Source organism: Hyperoodon ampullatus (assembly GCF_949752795.1).
Source record: "Hyperoodon ampullatus genome assembly, chromosome: 9".
NCBI lineage: Eukaryota > Metazoa > Chordata > Mammalia > Artiodactyla > Ziphiidae > Hyperoodon > Hyperoodon ampullatus.
Window position 1 is genome coordinate 67857837 of NC_136922.1, and position 19122 is coordinate 67876958.

At 41.0% G+C, this 19122-nt stretch overlaps 1 protein-coding gene across 1 annotated transcript in view; it reads right to left on the reverse strand.

Annotated features, from left to right (window-relative positions):
• Positions 1 to 19122, reverse strand: part of AOAH (acyloxyacyl hydrolase) — a gene marked incomplete at both ends in the record, with an annotated part of 177061 nt that overhangs the window by 132891 nt on the left and 25048 nt on the right. Inside the window, 2 exons of the mRNA XM_079711786.1 lie at positions 3949 to 4048; positions 12108 to 12174. Of these exons, the coding sequence (XP_079567912.1) occupies positions 3949 to 4048; positions 12108 to 12174 (167 nt within the window). The remainder of the gene's footprint in view (positions 1 to 3948; positions 4049 to 12107; positions 12175 to 19122) is intronic.

A 19122-nucleotide genomic window follows, 5' to 3' on the forward strand; every position in this document is an offset into this window, starting at 1 on the left:
GCTGTGTAACCTAGGCAAACTCCTTATCTTTTAGTCTCAGTTTCCTCATCTGCAAAATAAATACACCCCCAAGAGCGCTGCTAAATGAGATCACGTATGTAAAGTGCAGTGCCTGGTACATTACTCACATACCACATATGTGCCTGGCAAGATGGAGGCGACAAAGATGGGCGAGATGCAGAGCTGCTGCCTGATATATTTACATTCTAATAAGGAAATCTATGTAAACTTAATATCTCTGTGACTCCCTTTCCTCATCTATAACGTGTGGGTGACAACAATGCTTATTTCATAAGATTGAATGATTAACATACATGAAACATTTAGAAAAGTACTGGCACATTGTAGTACTCGAAAAGGTATTTCATGCTGATGGTTGAGAGGAGAGTTAACATTTTGTGGAGAGGATTAAGAGTTATTTTACAGAGAAGGTGACAATGAGATGAGCTGGAAGGATGGCCTTGGTGTTGACAGGGCATTCTGGGTAGAAGGAATGATTAAGAGGTGCAAAGGTGCAGGGCTGCGAAGGTTGAGATGGGTTCAAGGGGGAGCCAATCACTCCTTTTGGGCTACAGCATGAGCTACACAAGGATAATAGTAGAGGTCCAGGAAGGCTTTTTGAGAATCCTAAAATGCTAAGTGAAAATGTGTACTTAATTGTGCAGGCAACGTGGAGGTCATAGGCTGGGGGAAATAATATGATTAGAGGTATGCAACAGGAAAATTAGTGTGGCCATGAAGTAAGGACAATTAGAATTTCCATCAGCAATGCAAATGAGAAACTAGTGGCACTTCATTTATTCATTCAACAAATATTTCTTTGTTATGTATAAGGCACCATCCTAGACATTGGGTATACATAGATACATAGAACAAGATAGAATCTGACCTCCTGGAGGTTATAGCCTAGTGGGAGAGACTCACAGATGATCATGCAGGTATATCATTCAAGACAAGGCAAGTTCAAAGAAAGAACCTACAGGAGCTTTGACAAGAAGAGTGTGTAAAGAAGTCAGGGATGGCTTCCTCATCCTTCAGGCAAAGATTTTGGGGTGCACAAGATCATATCTATTTTATAGAAAGATATTTCTGGCATCCGTATGGAAAATTTATTGGAAAGAGGTCAAGAGCAGATTTGGTTGAACTAGTTGGGAAGCTATAGCAGGAGTAACATCAAAAGATGATTGGGTGAAAACTTCATGCAATGATACTGTTACTTGTAATAACACAGATGACTCTCACAGACAAAAGAAACCAGACACAAAGAAGAATATACTGTATTCTTCCATTTACATGAAATTCAAGAGTAGAACTTTATATAAATGAACTAATCTGTGGTGGTAGATTTCAGAGTAGTGGCTGTATTGGGGGGTAGTTATTGACTGGAAGGGTCATGAGGAAGGCTCTGGCAGGCTGGAAATTATATCTGTATCTTTACTACTAATTCACACCTGCTTTGTAGGTGTAATTTGTGTGCCATGGGAATGAAAAGTAGGTCTGATATGTACCATTTAAAAAAATGCATACTCAAAATGTAATGTTAAGGGGGAAGAGTAGGATAAAAATTTGTACATATAACATTATCATAACTCTCAAAGAAATTAATATAATTTATGTAAAAATTAAAAGGAAAATATCCAATATTTTAATATTGGTTATTTCTGGTGGTGGGATTTCAGTTGACTACTGTGAAGAGATACCCCGAGGGGATTTTCAAGAAACACTAACACAAAGATTGAGAGACCAACCAACCTCTCTGAGCAAAGGACAGGGATGTGAATCCCAGTTCTGGTCTTTCTCAGGGGAGTGACTTCCAGCAAGTTCTGTAACCTTTTTAACCCTCAGTTTCCTCAGTCTTAGAAAAGGGGTCATAATGGTGCTTCCACGCTGGGGCTATTTGGGGGACTAGACAGGATGAAGAGTAAGCACAGTGAATGCTCAGTAAATATCAGTTATTGCTATTAAAGGAAACTGTGGAGACAGAAGAGGATGAAGCTGTCCACATTTGCACCAACTGCCCCTCTTTTCTGGGTCCTCCGTAGAGATGGAGGCTGGCGATGGGATTTGAGGAGGAGGGTGGAGGGACCAGGGAGCACGCCCAGCTGGGGTGGAAGCTGAACATTTCTGAGATGAAATCCTCCGACTTCCTCCCAGCCAGAAAAGATGGTCGAAATGTTCCCAAGTTGGGAATTGAAAAGGGGGTGGTGATGGGAGGACAAGGAAATGCTATTTCGAGTATAAATTCTACAGAGTATAAAAATAAAGAATGTCATTTTAAATGGGATAGTTTAAAGTTGAACATTTTGTGACTATGTATAGCTGTGAGTGTGAAAATATATAAAATGATGTTATTTAAGGAAATCACAAAAACCCATATCACTTGCCTTTGTACATAGAGACACGTTACTTCTGTACATTATCAAACAGTGAATATTATTATATTCGCATGCTATTTGAATACATGGAAAAAAATTTTTTAATTAAAATTAACTCTTCTAGAAATCAGTGGAGACCACATCTTCTCAGGTAGAATTAAGGGAAATTTAACTGGCGCTTAGTCAATAATCGAGGTAGCATGAAATGCACATGTACCCCAGGTATTTGCATCTCTTTCTTCCTGCTCAAGGAGACAGCCTTATGATATTTAATATTACCAGTAACCCAAATCATGTTCATTGGTTAGGCCAAAAAGTGTTAAAATGACTTTATTTCAATAAGAATAAAAAGGAAATTACAAATAAAACAGAAGCCTGTTGTTATATATAGAAAGACTATAATTCTGAGAAAGGGGGCATAGAATTTTATTTTTTTTTTAATTTTACTTATTTTGTTTTATTTTATTTTATAGGAAGTTTCTGAAAATCATTATTTTGAGGCCTAACCAGATCTAATATCATACTCTCATTCATAGCATGAGCAGGAAATTGTGTCCACATTTGTCTCTTTCCATCTGCATTCCAATTCAGAATTGTCAGGACCTCCCTGGTGGTCCAGTGGTTAAGAATCTGTCTTGTAATGAAGGGGATGCCAGTTCAATCCCTGGTCAGGGAACTAAGGTCCCACATGCCGCAGGGCAACTAAGCCCACACACCGCAACTACGGAGCCCACATGCCACAACTAGAGAGCCCTCGCACCGCAACTAACGAGCCTGTGTGCCACAACTAGAGAGAAGTCCATGCACTGCAATGAAGAGCCCACACGCTGCAATGAAAGATCCCATGAGCCGCAACTAAGACCCGATGCAGCCAAAAAATAAATACATAAATAAATATTTTAAAAATAAATAAATAAAAAATTGTCCAACATGATATAATGCACACATGGTATTCTGAAGAGCTACCTCTGAATAATAATGATATTGGTAATAATTATATTAGCTACCATTTTTATTAATATTTATTTATGCAGCAGGTATTGTGCTAAGCATTTTATATATATTAGTTCACCTACTTCCCCCAACAAATCTATGAAGGAGGTATTTTAGGTATTTTGTTAGACCAATTTTATGGGTGAGAACAACAAAGCTTAGACTAGGGGGAACAACTGCCCAAGTTTTCCCAGGATGTGGGACTTCCAAGTGCTTATACCAGGAAAGTCCTGGGCAAACCGCATGAGTTGGTCACTCTATAAAAGTAACTTGCTTGATTTTTAAGGGGTAGAGAGGGATTTAACCTCTTCTCACCTTGGCTGGTCAGATTTCCTATGTACTGCCAGCCCAGCTCTAGATTACTGTCTAAAAGAAATAGCAAATACATTCTTTGGTGGCATGGGGGAGGGATCTAAGTTGAAGTTTGGGAATATTATTCCAGGCGATGTAATGGAAAATGTCATTTTTCCTGTCCCTGTCCCCAGACCACTGAGCCAGTGAAGCTGAACCTCCCTTTACCAGATTTCCAAAGGGCTTGCATATCACCATAATCTGACATTCAGAATGAAAAAGCACTCACCTTGGGAAGGGGATAGAGGTGACACAAGGGTTGGCCAGGGTCCTGTTTACAAAACTCCAGGGTGTGACACACCACATCAGCATTCACATCCGCTCTGAGCCTGGAGGGAAATAGGGCAAAACAAAGGATATTTAAAAGCTCGCAGGCATTAGGAAACAAAAGCTATTTCAAAAGAAGGTCAACTCCCAGAATGAATTCTAGTATGTATGGCCTTTGAGTCCAGTTCCATGCAGCTGCTGGATCATAACGATTTCCTGCCACTTGCTCTCTCCTACTTTTAGAATAAGGTCCTGGGGGTGGGGAGAGAGGACTCACAGCACTGAGCTGTGAGCCGGCCTCTCACACGGGCACTGTGATGCTTTTCAGGAGAAGCCGCAAATAAAACTGAGAAAGGAAAAATGGACAGGGGTGTAATTTCATGGGAACAACATTATTTTTATTTATTTATTTATTTATTTAATTTATTTTTGGCTGTGTTGGCTCTTCGTTGATGCGTGCAGGCTTTCTCTAGTTGAGACGATTGGGGGCTACTCTTCATTGTGGCGCATGGGCTTCTCATTGCTGTGGCTTCTCTTGTTGCAGAGCACGAGCTCTAGGTGCATGGGCTTCAGTAGTTGTGGCACGTGGGCTCAGTAGTTGTGGCACACGAGCTTAGTTGCCCAGAGGCATGTGGGACCCTCCCAGACCAGGGCTCGAACCCATGTCCCCCGCATTGGCAGGCAGACTCTCAACCACTGCACCACCAGGGAAGCCCCAGAACAACATTTTAATGTTTGCTGAGCCTTCCAGCAAAAAATCTTTGATATAGCCTTAAACACCTAAAATTATTTTCTTAGATGTAATCCAAATCACCTCTTTTCCTTTTAAAGTAAATATATTTATCTTTGACTTTTTCCCCTGAGTATGGTGTAAGGATAGTGCTCTTCAAACATTTTGGTTTATGTCTAGGTTTGAAGGGGTTAAAACAAACCTTCCATATTCATTTTCTACATGCCACCCCCAACACTCTTAAACCAAGAAGAATGAGTATAATGTGCTGCTTCAAATGACGAACAAGTCATGTGTGGGCTTTTAGTAACTTTTCCAAGTAAACTACTGACTCAAACTCAAATCAAAACAACAAAAACAAAGACTCCAGAAACATACGTTTATTTAGTAATATCTAGAGACTAATCTTGGAAGGACAGTTATCTAGTAATATCTAGAGACTAATCTTGGGAGGACAGTTATAGATTCTAGAAGCTATTTTGAGGGGTTTCTTCGCAACTCACAAGATCACTTAACTGTCCCCCTTCACCTGTAGGGGTGGGTTCCTGGCAACTGTGTATATACTTCGTATCTCCCGCCAGTTGATTGGTCCTCATTAGACTGCAATTCAAGTAGGACCAATCAGATTCTCTCTCAGGGAAATTTGGAATTGGTATTAAAAAGTCTGACTTCATTCTGGGCTGTTCCAAGAATAGCAGGAGCTATAGTGACTGGGGACTCTAATGTCATTTCCTGCCATGAGGACAGAGCATTTGGAAAGCTAGTCTGTAGGATGGGGGTCAGGGGGCAGAACCCAACGTGTGCAGTGAGGAAGAGACTCTGTTCCTGGTGGCTTCCCAGTCCTGTTTCCAGCTCTGTCTGAAGCCTGGATATTTTCCTGTCTTTAAGTTCCATGACATGCTTTAGGTGCCCTTGTAATAAATCTACTCTAACACCCTCCCCCTCCAACTATTACAGTGACTATCTCTACAGCTACTACAATCACTACCACCATTCTTCTCTCCCTGACCCTCCTCCTCTTCCTCTTCCTTCTACTTCACAAGCAAAGCTAAGTTGTTTCTGTTTTTTGTGTGTTTTTTGACTGAATGCAGTCACAGCCCACACATGGGCCAGCCCTTGAGAAGCATCAGTGAGCTTGGCAAGGCTTGGCCCCGTGACCAGGGCCTGGATGTAAGTCATTAGGTCTGCTCCCTGGTTTCATTCCTGTTTCTGCTTTATTTCTCCAATAACCTTCCAGCAACCCTCCATTGGGTTGTCCACTCCTCCAAGGGAGTTTTCTACCTGGACATGCAGAATAAAAAATGAGATTTAGAGAGGTAAAACAAAAGCAAGGTGCAAACAAAACAAAATAAAACAGAAACGCATCCTGGTTTCACTTAGTGTGCATAAGTAGCACTTTTAATAGTTGCTGAACATTGAAACATCTTTAAAAGCTCTAAATAATCTTAACTTTGGACTGCCAAGCAAAAAGTGCAAGGAGGGGCCTTGAGTCTTAATTTATACCATGAACCTTCTTGCAAAAAGAACTGCCCCAATATTAATGAAAAGCCTATCAGAGAAAGAGAGTCCATCTCAGAGATCTTTAAATATTTTGATGTGATCCAGGAATGCCATTCCTGGGCATCTATCAGGAAAAGATGAAAACTCTAATTTGAAAAGACACATGCACTCCAATGTTAATAGCAACACTATTTAGAATAGCCAAGACATGGAAGCAACCTAAGTGTCTATCAACAGGTGAATGGATAAAGATGTGATATGTGTGTGTGTGTGTATACACACACACACACAATGGAATAAAAAAGAATTAAACAATGCCATAAAAAAGAATGAAATAATGCCATTTGCTGCAACATGATGGACCTAGAGCTTATCATACTAAGTGAAGTAAGTCAGAGAGAGAAAGACAAATGTTATATGATACCACTTATATGTGGAATCTAAAAAATAGTACAAATGGACTTATATACGAAACAGAAATAGACTCACAGACATAGAAAAGAAATTTATGGTTACCAAAGGGGAAGGGAGAGGGATAAATTAGGAATATGGGATTAACAGATACACACTACCATATATAAAACAGGTAAACAACAAGGTTTTACTGTGTAGCATAGGGAACTATATTCAATATCTTATAATAAACTATAATGGAAAATAATAAAAAAGAATATATGTATAACCAAATCACTTTGCTGTACCCCTGAAACTAAGACAATATTGTAAGTCAACTATACTTCAATTAAAAAAAGAGAAAAAAAATTTTTTTTTAAGAGAAAGTATTTTGATGGTCACTAGTATGTGAAAACATAGGCTGGGATCATGGCTTTCAAATTTCATTCCAGCTGAATGAGACTAACAGTGTGACTGGCTAGATGGCTTTTCAGCTTTTTGTGAGCATCTGAGTTAAGACAGGAAAGCGAGCTCATCATGAGAGTCATCTGCTTGGCCCCAGGGTTCCTTCATAGGACGTGGAGGGGAAGGTAACGTAAAGGTGACTAAGCTGTGGGACAAGCAGTTTGTGACACACAAGGTCCATTACCAAAGTAATGTCTACCAAGGGTCAGTAAATCAGGAGATGGTGGCTGTTTTCACACATCTGTTCTCAACTTAATGGTTCATTTATTTAATTGATGACTGCTGTCTTTGGGGAGATCTGGCATTTTGTGGACTCAGGAGGGTAATAAATAGAGCTCTGCTTAATCTTTTTTTTTTTTTTCAACCTAAGGCCAATATCCCATCTGTGGCAATTCAGAACCACCAGAGCTAACACATCATATGGTGTCCAAGATCTATTCTCTTTCCCCTGCAAACAGAGCAAAATTTCAATAAGTGAACTTGAATATGGGAGTGGGGATGGGGGCCCCTCATTCAGCATGTGAGACTTGTGTTCTCTGAACTGAAAAATAGAAGAGGGGAACTGCGTATGTGGTTTCCCTCCCCAATCCTCTAAGATCAGAGCTTTATCATCAAAAGACTGGAATTGAGAAGCACTCCTTTGGACAAGAATAGAAAGTGCTGAGCCTCATACATCCAGACAAGTGTAAGACCATGACAATGTGCAAGATGCAAAGAAGTGGCAAAGTAGCATGTGTGCTCTTAACCAATCTTGGGACAGAAGGCTTAGGCTATACATAATTTGTGAAATCCTTAGGAAATCTCCAAACCCTTAATAACTATTCCCATCCAACATTGCCTTCTTTTTCCCGGAGCTGCAAATAAGACCAAAATGGTCACATTTCAATTTACATCCTTTGCTACGTTTACATGTAACAGAGTTGTACAGGAGTGAGTCATGTGGGGAGGAAGCTTCAACACATTCAGCAGAGCTAATTAACAAGTTTAATTAGGATCATGGTAGAAGGAAGTCAATGCTGATGATTGTCATCATCATAAATCAAAAGAAGGGAGGGCTTCCCTGGTGGCGCAGTGGTTGAGAGTCTGCCTGCCGATGCAGGGGACACGGGTTCGTGTCCCGGTCCGGGAAGATCCCACATGCCGCAGAGTGGCTGGGCCCGTGAGCCATGGCCGCTGAGCCTGCACGTCCAGAGCCTGCGCTCCGCAACGGGAGAGGCCACAACAGTGAGAGGCCCGCGTACTGCAAAAAAAAAAAAAAAAAAAAAAAAAAAAGAAGGGAGCACGGTCAGGGTTAAGTTTGAACAGACAGGCAGAGTGATACCTATGGCAGGGAGCAAGGACAGAGCCTTTCACACAAGAAAGCTCTCAGATTTAGACCTTTGACATCACTTTCAAAGGAGAATTTATACATTAATATATAGCCACAGAGATACACTCACAGCATTGAAAGAAGATCTTCCTCATACGACTTAACACTTTTATCTCACTTCAGGACCACACTCTTTAGAGTGTACTAGGAATTTAATCATTTCTATAAATCTTGTCATTACCTTGTCAATGGCTCAGTTGTATTATTGTACTTTATATTTTTGCTATTTAAAAATATGTTAGTTACATTTAAGTTGTACCAAAATTGTTTTAAACCCTGTTTTGCATTTTTCTTCTAAACATGTTAGTAGTTTAGGCCTCTCCTGATTTCTGAAAACCCCTAAGTTTGGAATATAAGATTTTATGATTGAGAGCATAAATAGATACCATGAAGCAAGGTGAGATGAACAGAAGACCAGCATCAGCTTTGCTATGGCAAGCTCTGGCACAACAGAAGTCAAGACAAGGAAGACCGAGCACGTGGTCACTGGCTAGGCTTGGTTGCTCCCGAAGTAGCCCCGCCCTGCCTGACCCAGGTTCTTGGGCTAATGAATGCCCGAGTACTCAGGTGTCCCACTTCCTAACAAGATCCTGTGGTTTGCCTGTGGGTAGGAAATGTAACTGTTGAATAATTAGTCCATGAATCATTGAGAATTGACCTGTGAAATAATGAGGAGGGATGCCCTCTGGGTTAGGAAACACATTTAGTATTGGAAGCCTGAAATTCAGGTAAAACTAAATCATAAGGTTGTCATATTCAGGGTCTACATCAGCCCAGAATTGCATGTGATTGATTAAAATAAGCTGTAAGAAGAGGCCACCATAGGAAGAGAAAGTGCTATCAGCAAACAACTAATATGGGTCCTGGAAAATTACACACAAACAGAACTAATAGTGGACGGAACCACAAAGGGGGATCATTTATTATATCTATCTTTCTTCAAAGGGGCCTCCCCCATACTAATGAGAATTAGTCACTTATGACTCTCAAAGGAAAAACTTTCTTCCCCTCCCCACCACCTATTCAGCCTCTTTCAGTGGCTTGCCAGGCCCATTTTTTCTCAACACCCTGTGTCCACTTACAGTTATTTGAGGTGGGGACTGTCTCTTGTACAGTCCACACCTGCAGTTATCTAGTACAGTGTCTGTCTGTCCTCTCTTTGATCCCATGCTTAACTGGCTCTTGCACTCAGCGCCCTCTAGCCAGCTACAGAAGAGCATTGGGTTTCCCAGTGAACCCAGACCACTTCCCTATTACTCCCAGCACACTTGGTAGCTAATCTCTGACATCCTTTTTGCATATCTGTGTGCACTGCCCTCTTCGGCTTCTATGACTGTTTTCCACTTACTTCTCTGGTTACCTGATCTAGGCCCAGGAAAACCTCTCTGGCCAAGCTGATGTTTCCCCCAGAACACCTGGCTCAGACTAAGTGTGTAAACAGATTCACTGAATAGGCTAAATTGTTTTCTTTTCTTTAGTTCATCTGTAGTGAATTTTATTTTTATAAAGAATCAATTTAACAAATGTTTACTAAAGGCTTTCTATGCTCAAGTATTGCACCAAGCCCTGGAGATACAAAGCCCCCTGCTTCCCCTCCCTCCCTTCCTTCCTTCCACATATTCAGTATTTTGCTTAAGATGAATAAATGTAGTCTTAGTTCTCAGAAGTCTTTCAATCTAGTTAGCAACTCAAAAAAGTAAATGGAGAATTAAAGTACAAACAGACATGATAAGTGCTGTTTGCAAGTGCTAGGGGTTTGCACAGGATAGGAAGAATGTGTGTGTCTGTGTGTGTGTGTGTGTTGGGGGTATCTATCTTAGCCTAGGGAGGGTCAGGAAAGCTTCCAGAGGAAGTGACCCTGGAGCTGAGGTCCAAAGAAGTAAGATTTGTTTGGGGTACAGGTTTTGGATGTGCCAAGCTGAGTGAACAGCTCACGCAAAGGTCCTGAGGCAAAAACCTTCTGATGTGTGGGGAGAATTACAAGTGGTTTGGAGCATGGTGTGCTGTGGAGCAGCCAGAGGTGAGTGTGAAAATGTCCTCAGGGGTCAGTTCATAAAGAGCTTTGTGTAGGGGGCTAAGGAATCCTGCAAAGGGTGTGAAAATTTTATGTTGGAGATTGCCATAATTAGTTTTGCATTAAAAAGCTATCTAGCCAGCTAGAATGTGGATTATGGACTTGCAAGGCAATGGGCAATCCTGCAGGGCTGGGGTCCTATTAGGAGGCAATGGCAGTAATAGAGTTATGAGCTAAGAAGAAGGGGTCCCTGCCTTCCAAAAACTCCCAGTCCAGGGCCCGTGAAAAATCACTGACCACAGTAGAGGGAGGGCAATATAAATAGAGGCAGGTGCACAGCACGATGGAACACTGATCATCCCTTGGGTCTGTATCATTTTAAGTTCCTTTTGTCTTTAGAATTCTGTAACTGCAGGCTACCCTTCTGTGGGGTTAGCTTCTCTGAGCCACTCTGCTCTGAGGCTAATATTAGGCATATAAAATAGGAACCATGTAAGAATGTTCACAGTAGCACTGTTCACAAGTGCCACATGTGAACAGTGCAAAACCAGAAAACAACCCAAACACCTGTCAATGGGAGAGTGAAGAAATAGACTCTTGTAGAGACACAATGGAATATTGTGTGCAGTCAGAGTGCATGAACTACAGCAGTGACACAAATCTATGGATGAATCTTAGACATACAAATTTAAGGGGTAAGTCCCCAAAGATTATGAACAATGTGATACTCTCTTCATAAAGTAAAGAAATAACCAGAATTTTAAAATACGCTTTAAAGGAATATATAAAAGAAATATATTAATAATTATTTGTTGTATTAGCATATATTATTTTTATGATTATAATTTATCATATTAATAAAATATACATATATATATAAAGACTATAGAAAAAGGAAACAAGAGAAAGATAAACATGGGATTTATTACTCGGGTGGAGAAAAGCTTGAGAAGGAAGAGAAGGACCGTGTGGTCAGGGTAAGTTATTGTCAAGGACCTAGAATTTGCCTTGGGTGGTAATTTGGAAGCTAATTACAGTATTCAAAGTAACTAGGTAAATAACTAAATAAGAAATACAAGAAAGCCATGTATGAATCCTTGATGAGAAAGTGCCATGAACAGGAATATGATTTATCTGATCCAGTGCTCTGAGCTCAAAAAAGAGAAAAGAAAGAAAGGAAGCAGACAGGTAACGATAATGGTGCACACACAGGACCTTGAGGGGTGGGGCTGGAGAGAAGGCCAGGAAGCCAGCAGGTGGGAGGAGAGAAGGAAAGAACCTGAGAAGCACGTGGCCTGAGAACCCAGGAGGGAGTGTAGGGCAAGCTCAGGAGAAAGGGTCAAATTCCCATGTCCAGCCACTAGGATCTTGTCATTTGTTGGCATTATTGGTGAAATGCCTTCTGAAATCCTCTTGGAGAGAAACTGAGCCAGGTTGCCACACTGTAATTCAAAGGGAGCCTTTGCCTAGGATCACAAAGGATCTGAGTCAGGTTTGAATTTTCCACTATTAACAAGAACTGGATAGATATTACGCCCTTTTACAAAAAGTACATCCAACTGGAAATGGAGCCAGCTACCTCCCCGTTTTCCTGCTTCTCCCCCATCATGTCCCAGCAACCAAATCAGATTAATGTGCTGGCATACTCACAGTTTTATGATGTCTGGTCCAAATATGTCTACCACTAAATAGCAGGTGGTCTTCAAGAACAGTTTTTCTAAGAAAAATCGGGAAATAAATTATTTTTCATTATGATGAATTTAACACACGAGTTAATAATGATCTTTACTAGGAACTGAAGCTAAGTGCTTAATTTATTATTAATTCAAGTGATTAATTGTAAAGGTTTGGGAGAAATGTTACAGTTAATATACCCATGAAAATATCATTTCCACCTCAGGTTTATGTAAATGGCACTTTGTTTACTGTAGATGTTAAAGACCACTGATTTTTGATAAAAATACAGTTAAATTCTGAGTCTCATTTTCTTTTGTACAGCAGGGAATGTCTGAATGTTGGTAAGGGTCTCATTTGTTGATGACAGAAACAGGACTTGCTTTAAAGTAAATAATCTGAAATATTGCTTTGTTAAAAATATTCTTCTCTGATGCTCATTTGGGGAAAAAAGACTTTACTTTGGCTATTTAATTTTTGCTGTTGGTATTCCAGACATAAAAGGATACTAACTGTCACAGGTGTCTCTGCATTGCCGTCTACACCAGAGAACATACACGCACACACACACACATACACACACACACACACGCAAACCCACGGCCTAGACAACCTCTTTCTCCTGCTTCCCTGTTATGAAAATACAGGAAGGCTTTATGGATCGGTCTGTTTGGACAAGGAAACCTGTTAAATCTCTGGACCTCTTTCTCCAGTTTGTCAGCCAACTGTGGAACCCTGGTAATTCTATGGAGGGCTTTTGCATGGTTAGGACGGATGGACTGTCCTGGGGACAGATGGGAAACCCTCCCTGAGAAAAATTTTTCTTGTCATACTTACCTCAAACTGGGCCACCAGTTGCTTAGAGAATAGGCACTATTCAGGATAAATATGGGAAAACTCTCTGGTACTTCAATTTTACTCAATGGCAAATAATGTAAATATTACTTTTATATTAAAATAGATAGTTTCATGGGACTTTTTTTTGCAATAAAGCATGAGACTTCAAACACATTATGCTTTTGAAGTAGGAACTTAAAACTAATCTCACATTAGTATTGACCTTACAGAAATAAAAACAATGATAAGGAAATACTATGACATCTGCATGGCAGCAAATGAAAGGCAAACTACCAAAACTGACTGAAGAATAAATATACAATCTTAATAGACATACAACAAGAGATTAAATTAGTAATCAAAAATGTCCCATAAAGAAAAGCCCAGGACCAGATAGCTTCACTGGTGAATTGTACCAAACGTTTTCAAAAATCATCTGAATAGATATTCTCCAAAGAAGTTATACAAATAGCCAATAAGCACATGAAAAGATGGTCAACATCATCAGCTGTTACAGGAAATGTAAATAAAACCCACAGTGAGATACCACTTGACACCCTCGATGATATGTGAGAATAAAAATGACAGATAAGGGTTTCCCTGGGGGGGGGGCAGTGGTTGAGAATTCACCTGCCAATGCAGGGGACACAGGTTCGAGCCCTGGTCTGGGAAGATCCCACATGCCGTGGAGCAACAAAGCCCGTGAGCCACAACTACTGAGCCCGTGTGCCACAACTACTGAAGCCCGTGTGCCTAGAGCCCGTGCTATGCGACAAGAGAAGCCACTGCAATGAAAAGCCCATGCACAACAACAAAGAGTAGCCCCCGCTCACCACAACTAGAGAAAACTCGTGTGCAGCAATTAAGATCCAACGCAGCCAAAAATAAATAAATAAAATAAATAAATTTATAAAAAAAAAGAGGTGGCTACTTTTATTTTAAAAAAATGAAGGATGATAACAAGTATTGATGAGGATGTGGAGAAATTAGAATCCTCATATTCTGCTGGTGGGTGTATAAAACGGTACAGCAACTTTGGTAAACAGTCTGACAGTTCCACAAGTGGTTAAATGCTGAGTTACTATATGAGCCAAGAAGCCCACTCCTAGGCCCAAAAGAATTCAAATATTTATATACTCACACAAAAACTTATACATGAATGTTCATAGAGGAATTATATAAAATAGCAAAGAAGTGGAAATACCTCAACCCAAATGGCCATTAACTACTGAGTGGATGAACAGAATGGGCTATCTACACAACAAAATATGATTCAACTATAAAGAGTAATGACAGACTTCCGGGGAAGATGGCGGAAGAGTAAGACTCGGAGATCACCTTCCTCCCCACAGATACACCAGAAATACATCTACACGTGGAACAACTCCTACAGAACACCTACTGAACGCTGGCAGAAGACCTCAGACCTCTCAAAAGGCAAGAAACTCCCCACGTACCTGGGTAGGGCAAAGCGGAGAGATTCCCGCACAGAGGATCGGTGCCGACCGGCACTCACAAGCCCGAGAGGCTTGTCTGCTCGCCCGCCGGGGCAGGCGGGGCTGGGAGCTGAGGCTCGGGCTTCGGTCGGAGCGCAGGGAGAGGACTGGGGTTGGCGGCGTGAACACAGCCTGAAGGGGCTAATGCGCCACAGCTAGCCGGGAGGGAGTCCAGGGAAAAGTCTGGACCTGCCGAAGAGGCAAGAGACTTTTTCTTCCCTCTTTGTTTCCTGGTTCGCGAGGAGAGGGGATTAAGAGCGCTGCTTAAAGGAGATCCTGAGACGGGCGCGAGCCGCGGCTAAAAGCGCGGAGCCCAGAGACGGGCGTGGGACGCTGGGGCTGCTGCTGCCGCCGCCAAGAGGCCTGTGTGCGAGCGCAGGTCACTGTCCACGCCCCCCTTCCGGGGAGGCTGTGCAGCCCGCCACTGCCGGGGTCCGGGGATCCAGTGACGGCTTCCTCTGGAGAACGCACGGCGCGCCTCGGGCTGGTGCGACGTCACGCCGGCCTCTGACGCCGCAGGTTCGCCCCGCCCTCCGTGCCCCTCCCTCTCCGCGGCCGGAGTGAGCCAGAGTTCCCTAAGCGGCTGCTCCTTTAACTCCGTCCTGTCTGAGCAAAGATCACACGCCCTCCGGCGACCTACACTCAGAGGCGGGGCCAAATCCAAAGCTGAGACCCAGGAGCTGTGAGAACAAACAAGAGAAAGGGAAATCCCTCCCAGCAGTCTCAGAAGCAGCGGATTAAAGCTCCACAATCAACTTGATGTACCCTGCATCTGTGGAATACATGAATAGACAACGAATCATCCCAAATTGAGGAGCCCTGTGGATGAAAGGTTCTTGGTGCTGCAGCCAGGAGTCAGTGCTGTGCCTCTGAGGTGGGAGAGACAACTTCAGGACACTGGTCCACAAGAGACCTCCCAGCTCCACATAATATCAAACGGCGAAAATCTCCCAGAGATCTCCATCTCAACACCAACACCCAGCTTCACTCAACGACCAGCAAGCTACAGTGCTGGACACCCTATGCCAAACAACTAGCAAGACAGGAACACAACCCCACCCATTACCAGAGAGGCTACCTAAAATCATAAAAAGTCCACAAACACCCCAAAACACACCACCAGACGTGAACCTGCCCACCAGAAAGACAAGATCCAGCCTCATCCACCAGAACACAGGCACTAGTCCTCTCCACCAGGAAGCCTACACAACCTACTGAACCAACCTTAGCCACTGGGGACAGACACCAAAAACAATGGGAACTGCAAACCTGCAGCCTGCAAAAAGGAGACCCCAAACACAGTAACATAAGCAAAATGAGAAGACAGAAAAACACACAGCAGGTGAAGGAGCAAGATAAAAACCCACCAGACCTAACAAATGAAGAGGAAATAGGCAGTCTACCTGAAAAAGATTTCAGAATAATGATAGTAAAGATAATCCAAAATCTTGGAAATAGAATAGACAAAATGCAAGAAACAATTAACAAGGACCTAGAAGAACTAAAGATGAAACAAGCAACGATGAACAACACAATAAATGAAATTAAAAGTACTCTAGATGGGATCAATAGCAGAATAACTGAGGCAGAAGAACGGATAAGTGACGTGGAAGATAAAATAGTGGAAATAACTGATGCAGAGCAAAATAAAGAAAAAAGAATGAAAAGAACTGAGGACAGTCTCAGAGACCTCTGGAACAACATTAAATGCACCAACATTCCAATTATAGGGGTTCCAGAAGAAGAAGAGAAAAAGAAAGGGACTGAGAAAATATTTGAAGAGATTATAGTTGAAAACTTCCCTAATATGGGTAAGGAAATAGTTAATCAAGTCCAGGAGGCACAGAGAGTCCCATACAGGATAACTCCAATGAGAAACACGCCAAGACACATATTAATCAAACTGTCAAAAATTAAATACAAAGAAAACATATTACAAGCAGCAAGGGAAAAACAACAAATAATACACAAGGGAATCCCCATAAGGTTAACAGATGATCTTTCAGCAGAAACTCTGCAAGCCAGAGGGGACTGGCAGGATATATTTAAAGTGATGAAGGAGAAAAACCTGCAACCAAGATTACTCTACCCAGCAAGGATCTCATTCAGATTTGATGGAGAAATTAAAACCTTTACAGACAGGCAAAAGCTGAGAGAGTTCAGCACCACCAAACCAGCTTTACAACAAATGCTAAAGGAACTTGTCTAGGCAAGAAACACAACAGAAGGAAAAGACCTACAATAACGAACCCAAAACAATTAAGAAAATGGGAATAGGAACATACATATCGATAATTACCTTAAATGTAAATGGACTAAATGCTCCCACCAAAAGACACAGATTGGCTAAATGGATACAAAAACAAGACCCATATATATGCTGTCTACAAGAGACCCACTTCAGACCTAGAGACACATACAGACTGAAAGTAAGGGGATGGAAAAAGATATTCCATGCAAATGGAAACCAAAAGAAAGCTGGAGTAGCAATTCTCATATCAGACAAAATAGACATTAAAATAAAGACTACTAGAAGAGACAGAGAAGGACACTACATAATGATCAAGGGATCAATCCAAGAAGAAGATATAACAATTGTAAATACTTATGCACCCAACATAGGAACACCTCAATACATAAGGCAAATACTAACAGCCATAAAAGGGGAAATTGACAGTAACACATTCATAGTAGGGGACTTTAACACCCCACTTTCAGCATTGGACAGATCATCCAAAATGAAAATAAATAAGGAAACACAAGCTTTAAATGATACATTAAACAAGATGGACTTAATTGATATTTATAGGACATTCCATCCAAAAACAACAGAATACACATTTTTCTCAAGTACTCATGGAACATTCTCCAGGATAGATCATATCTTGGGTCACAAATCAAGCCTTGGTAAATTTAAGAAAATTGAAATTGTATCAAGTATCTTTTCCGACCACAATGCTATGAGACTAGATATCAATTACAGGAAAAGAGCTGTAAAAAATACAAACACATGGAGGCTAAACAATACACTACTTAATAACTAAGCGATCACTGAAGAAATCAAAGAGGAAATTAAAAAACCTAGAAACAAATGACAATGGAGACATGACGACCCAAAACCTATGGGATGCAGCAAAAGCAGTTCTAAGAGGGAAGTTTATAGCAATACAATCCCACCTTAAGAAACAGGAAACATCTCGAATAAACAACCTGACCTTGCACCTAAAGCAATTAGACAAAGAAGAACAAAAACACTCCAAAGTTAGCAGAAGGAGGGAAATCATAAAAATCAGATCAGAAATACATGAAAAACAAATGAAGGAAACGATAGCAAAGATCACTAACACTAAAAGCTGTTTCTTTGAGAAGATAAACAAAATTGATAAACCATTAGCCAGACTCATCAAGAAAAAAAGGGAGAAGACTCAAATCAATAGAATTAGAAATGAAAAAGGAGAAGTAACAACTGACACTGCAGAAATACAAAAGAGCATGAGAGATTACTACAAGCAACTCTATGCCAATAAAATGGACAACCTGGAAGAAATGGACAAATTCTTAGAAAAGCACAACCTGCCAAGACTGAATCAGGAAGAAATAGAAAATATGAACAGACCAATCAGAAGCACTGAAATTGAAACTGTGATAAAAAATCTTCCAACAAACAAAAGCCCAGGACCAGATGGCTTCACAGGTGAATTCTATCAAACATTTAGAGAAGAGCTAACACCTATCCTTCTCAAACTCTTCCAAAATATAGCAGAGGGAGGAACACTCCCAAACTCATTCTACGAGGCCACCATCACCTTGACACCAAAACCAGACAAGGATGTCACAAAGAAAGAAAACCACAGGCCAATATCACTGATGAACATAGATGCAAAAATCCTCACCAAAATACTAGCAAACAGAATCCAACAGCATATTAAAAGGATCATACACCATGATCAAGTGGGGTTTATTCCAGGAATGCAAGGATTCTTCAATATATGCAAATCAATCAATGTGATACACCATATTAACAAATTGAAGGAGAAAAACCATATGATCATCTCAATAGATGCAGAGAAAGCTTTCGACAAAATTCAACACCCATTTATGATAAAAACCCTGCAGAAAGTAGGCATAGAGAGAACTTTCCTCAACATAATAAAGGCCATATATGACAAACCCACAGCCAACATCATCCTCAATGGTGAAAAACTAAAAGCATTTCCACTAAGATCAGGAACAAGACAAGGTTGCCCACTCTCACCACTCTTATTCAACATAGTTTTGGAAGTTTTAGCCACAGCCATCAGAGAAGAAAAGGAAATAAAAGGAATCCAAAACGGAAAAGAAGAAGTAAAGCTGTCACTGTTTGCAGATGACATGATACTATACATAGAGAATCCTAAAGATGCTACCAGAAAACTACTAGAGCTAATCAATGAATTTGGTAAAGTTGCAGGATACAAACTGCACAGAAATCTCTGGCATTCCTATACACTAATGATGAAAAATCTGAAAGTGAAATCAAGAAAACACTCCCCTTTACCACTGCAACAAAAAGAATAAAATATCTAGGAATAAACCTACCTAAGGAGACAAAAGACCTGTATGCAGAAAATTATAAGACACTGATGAAAGAAATTAAAGATGATACAAATAGATGGAGA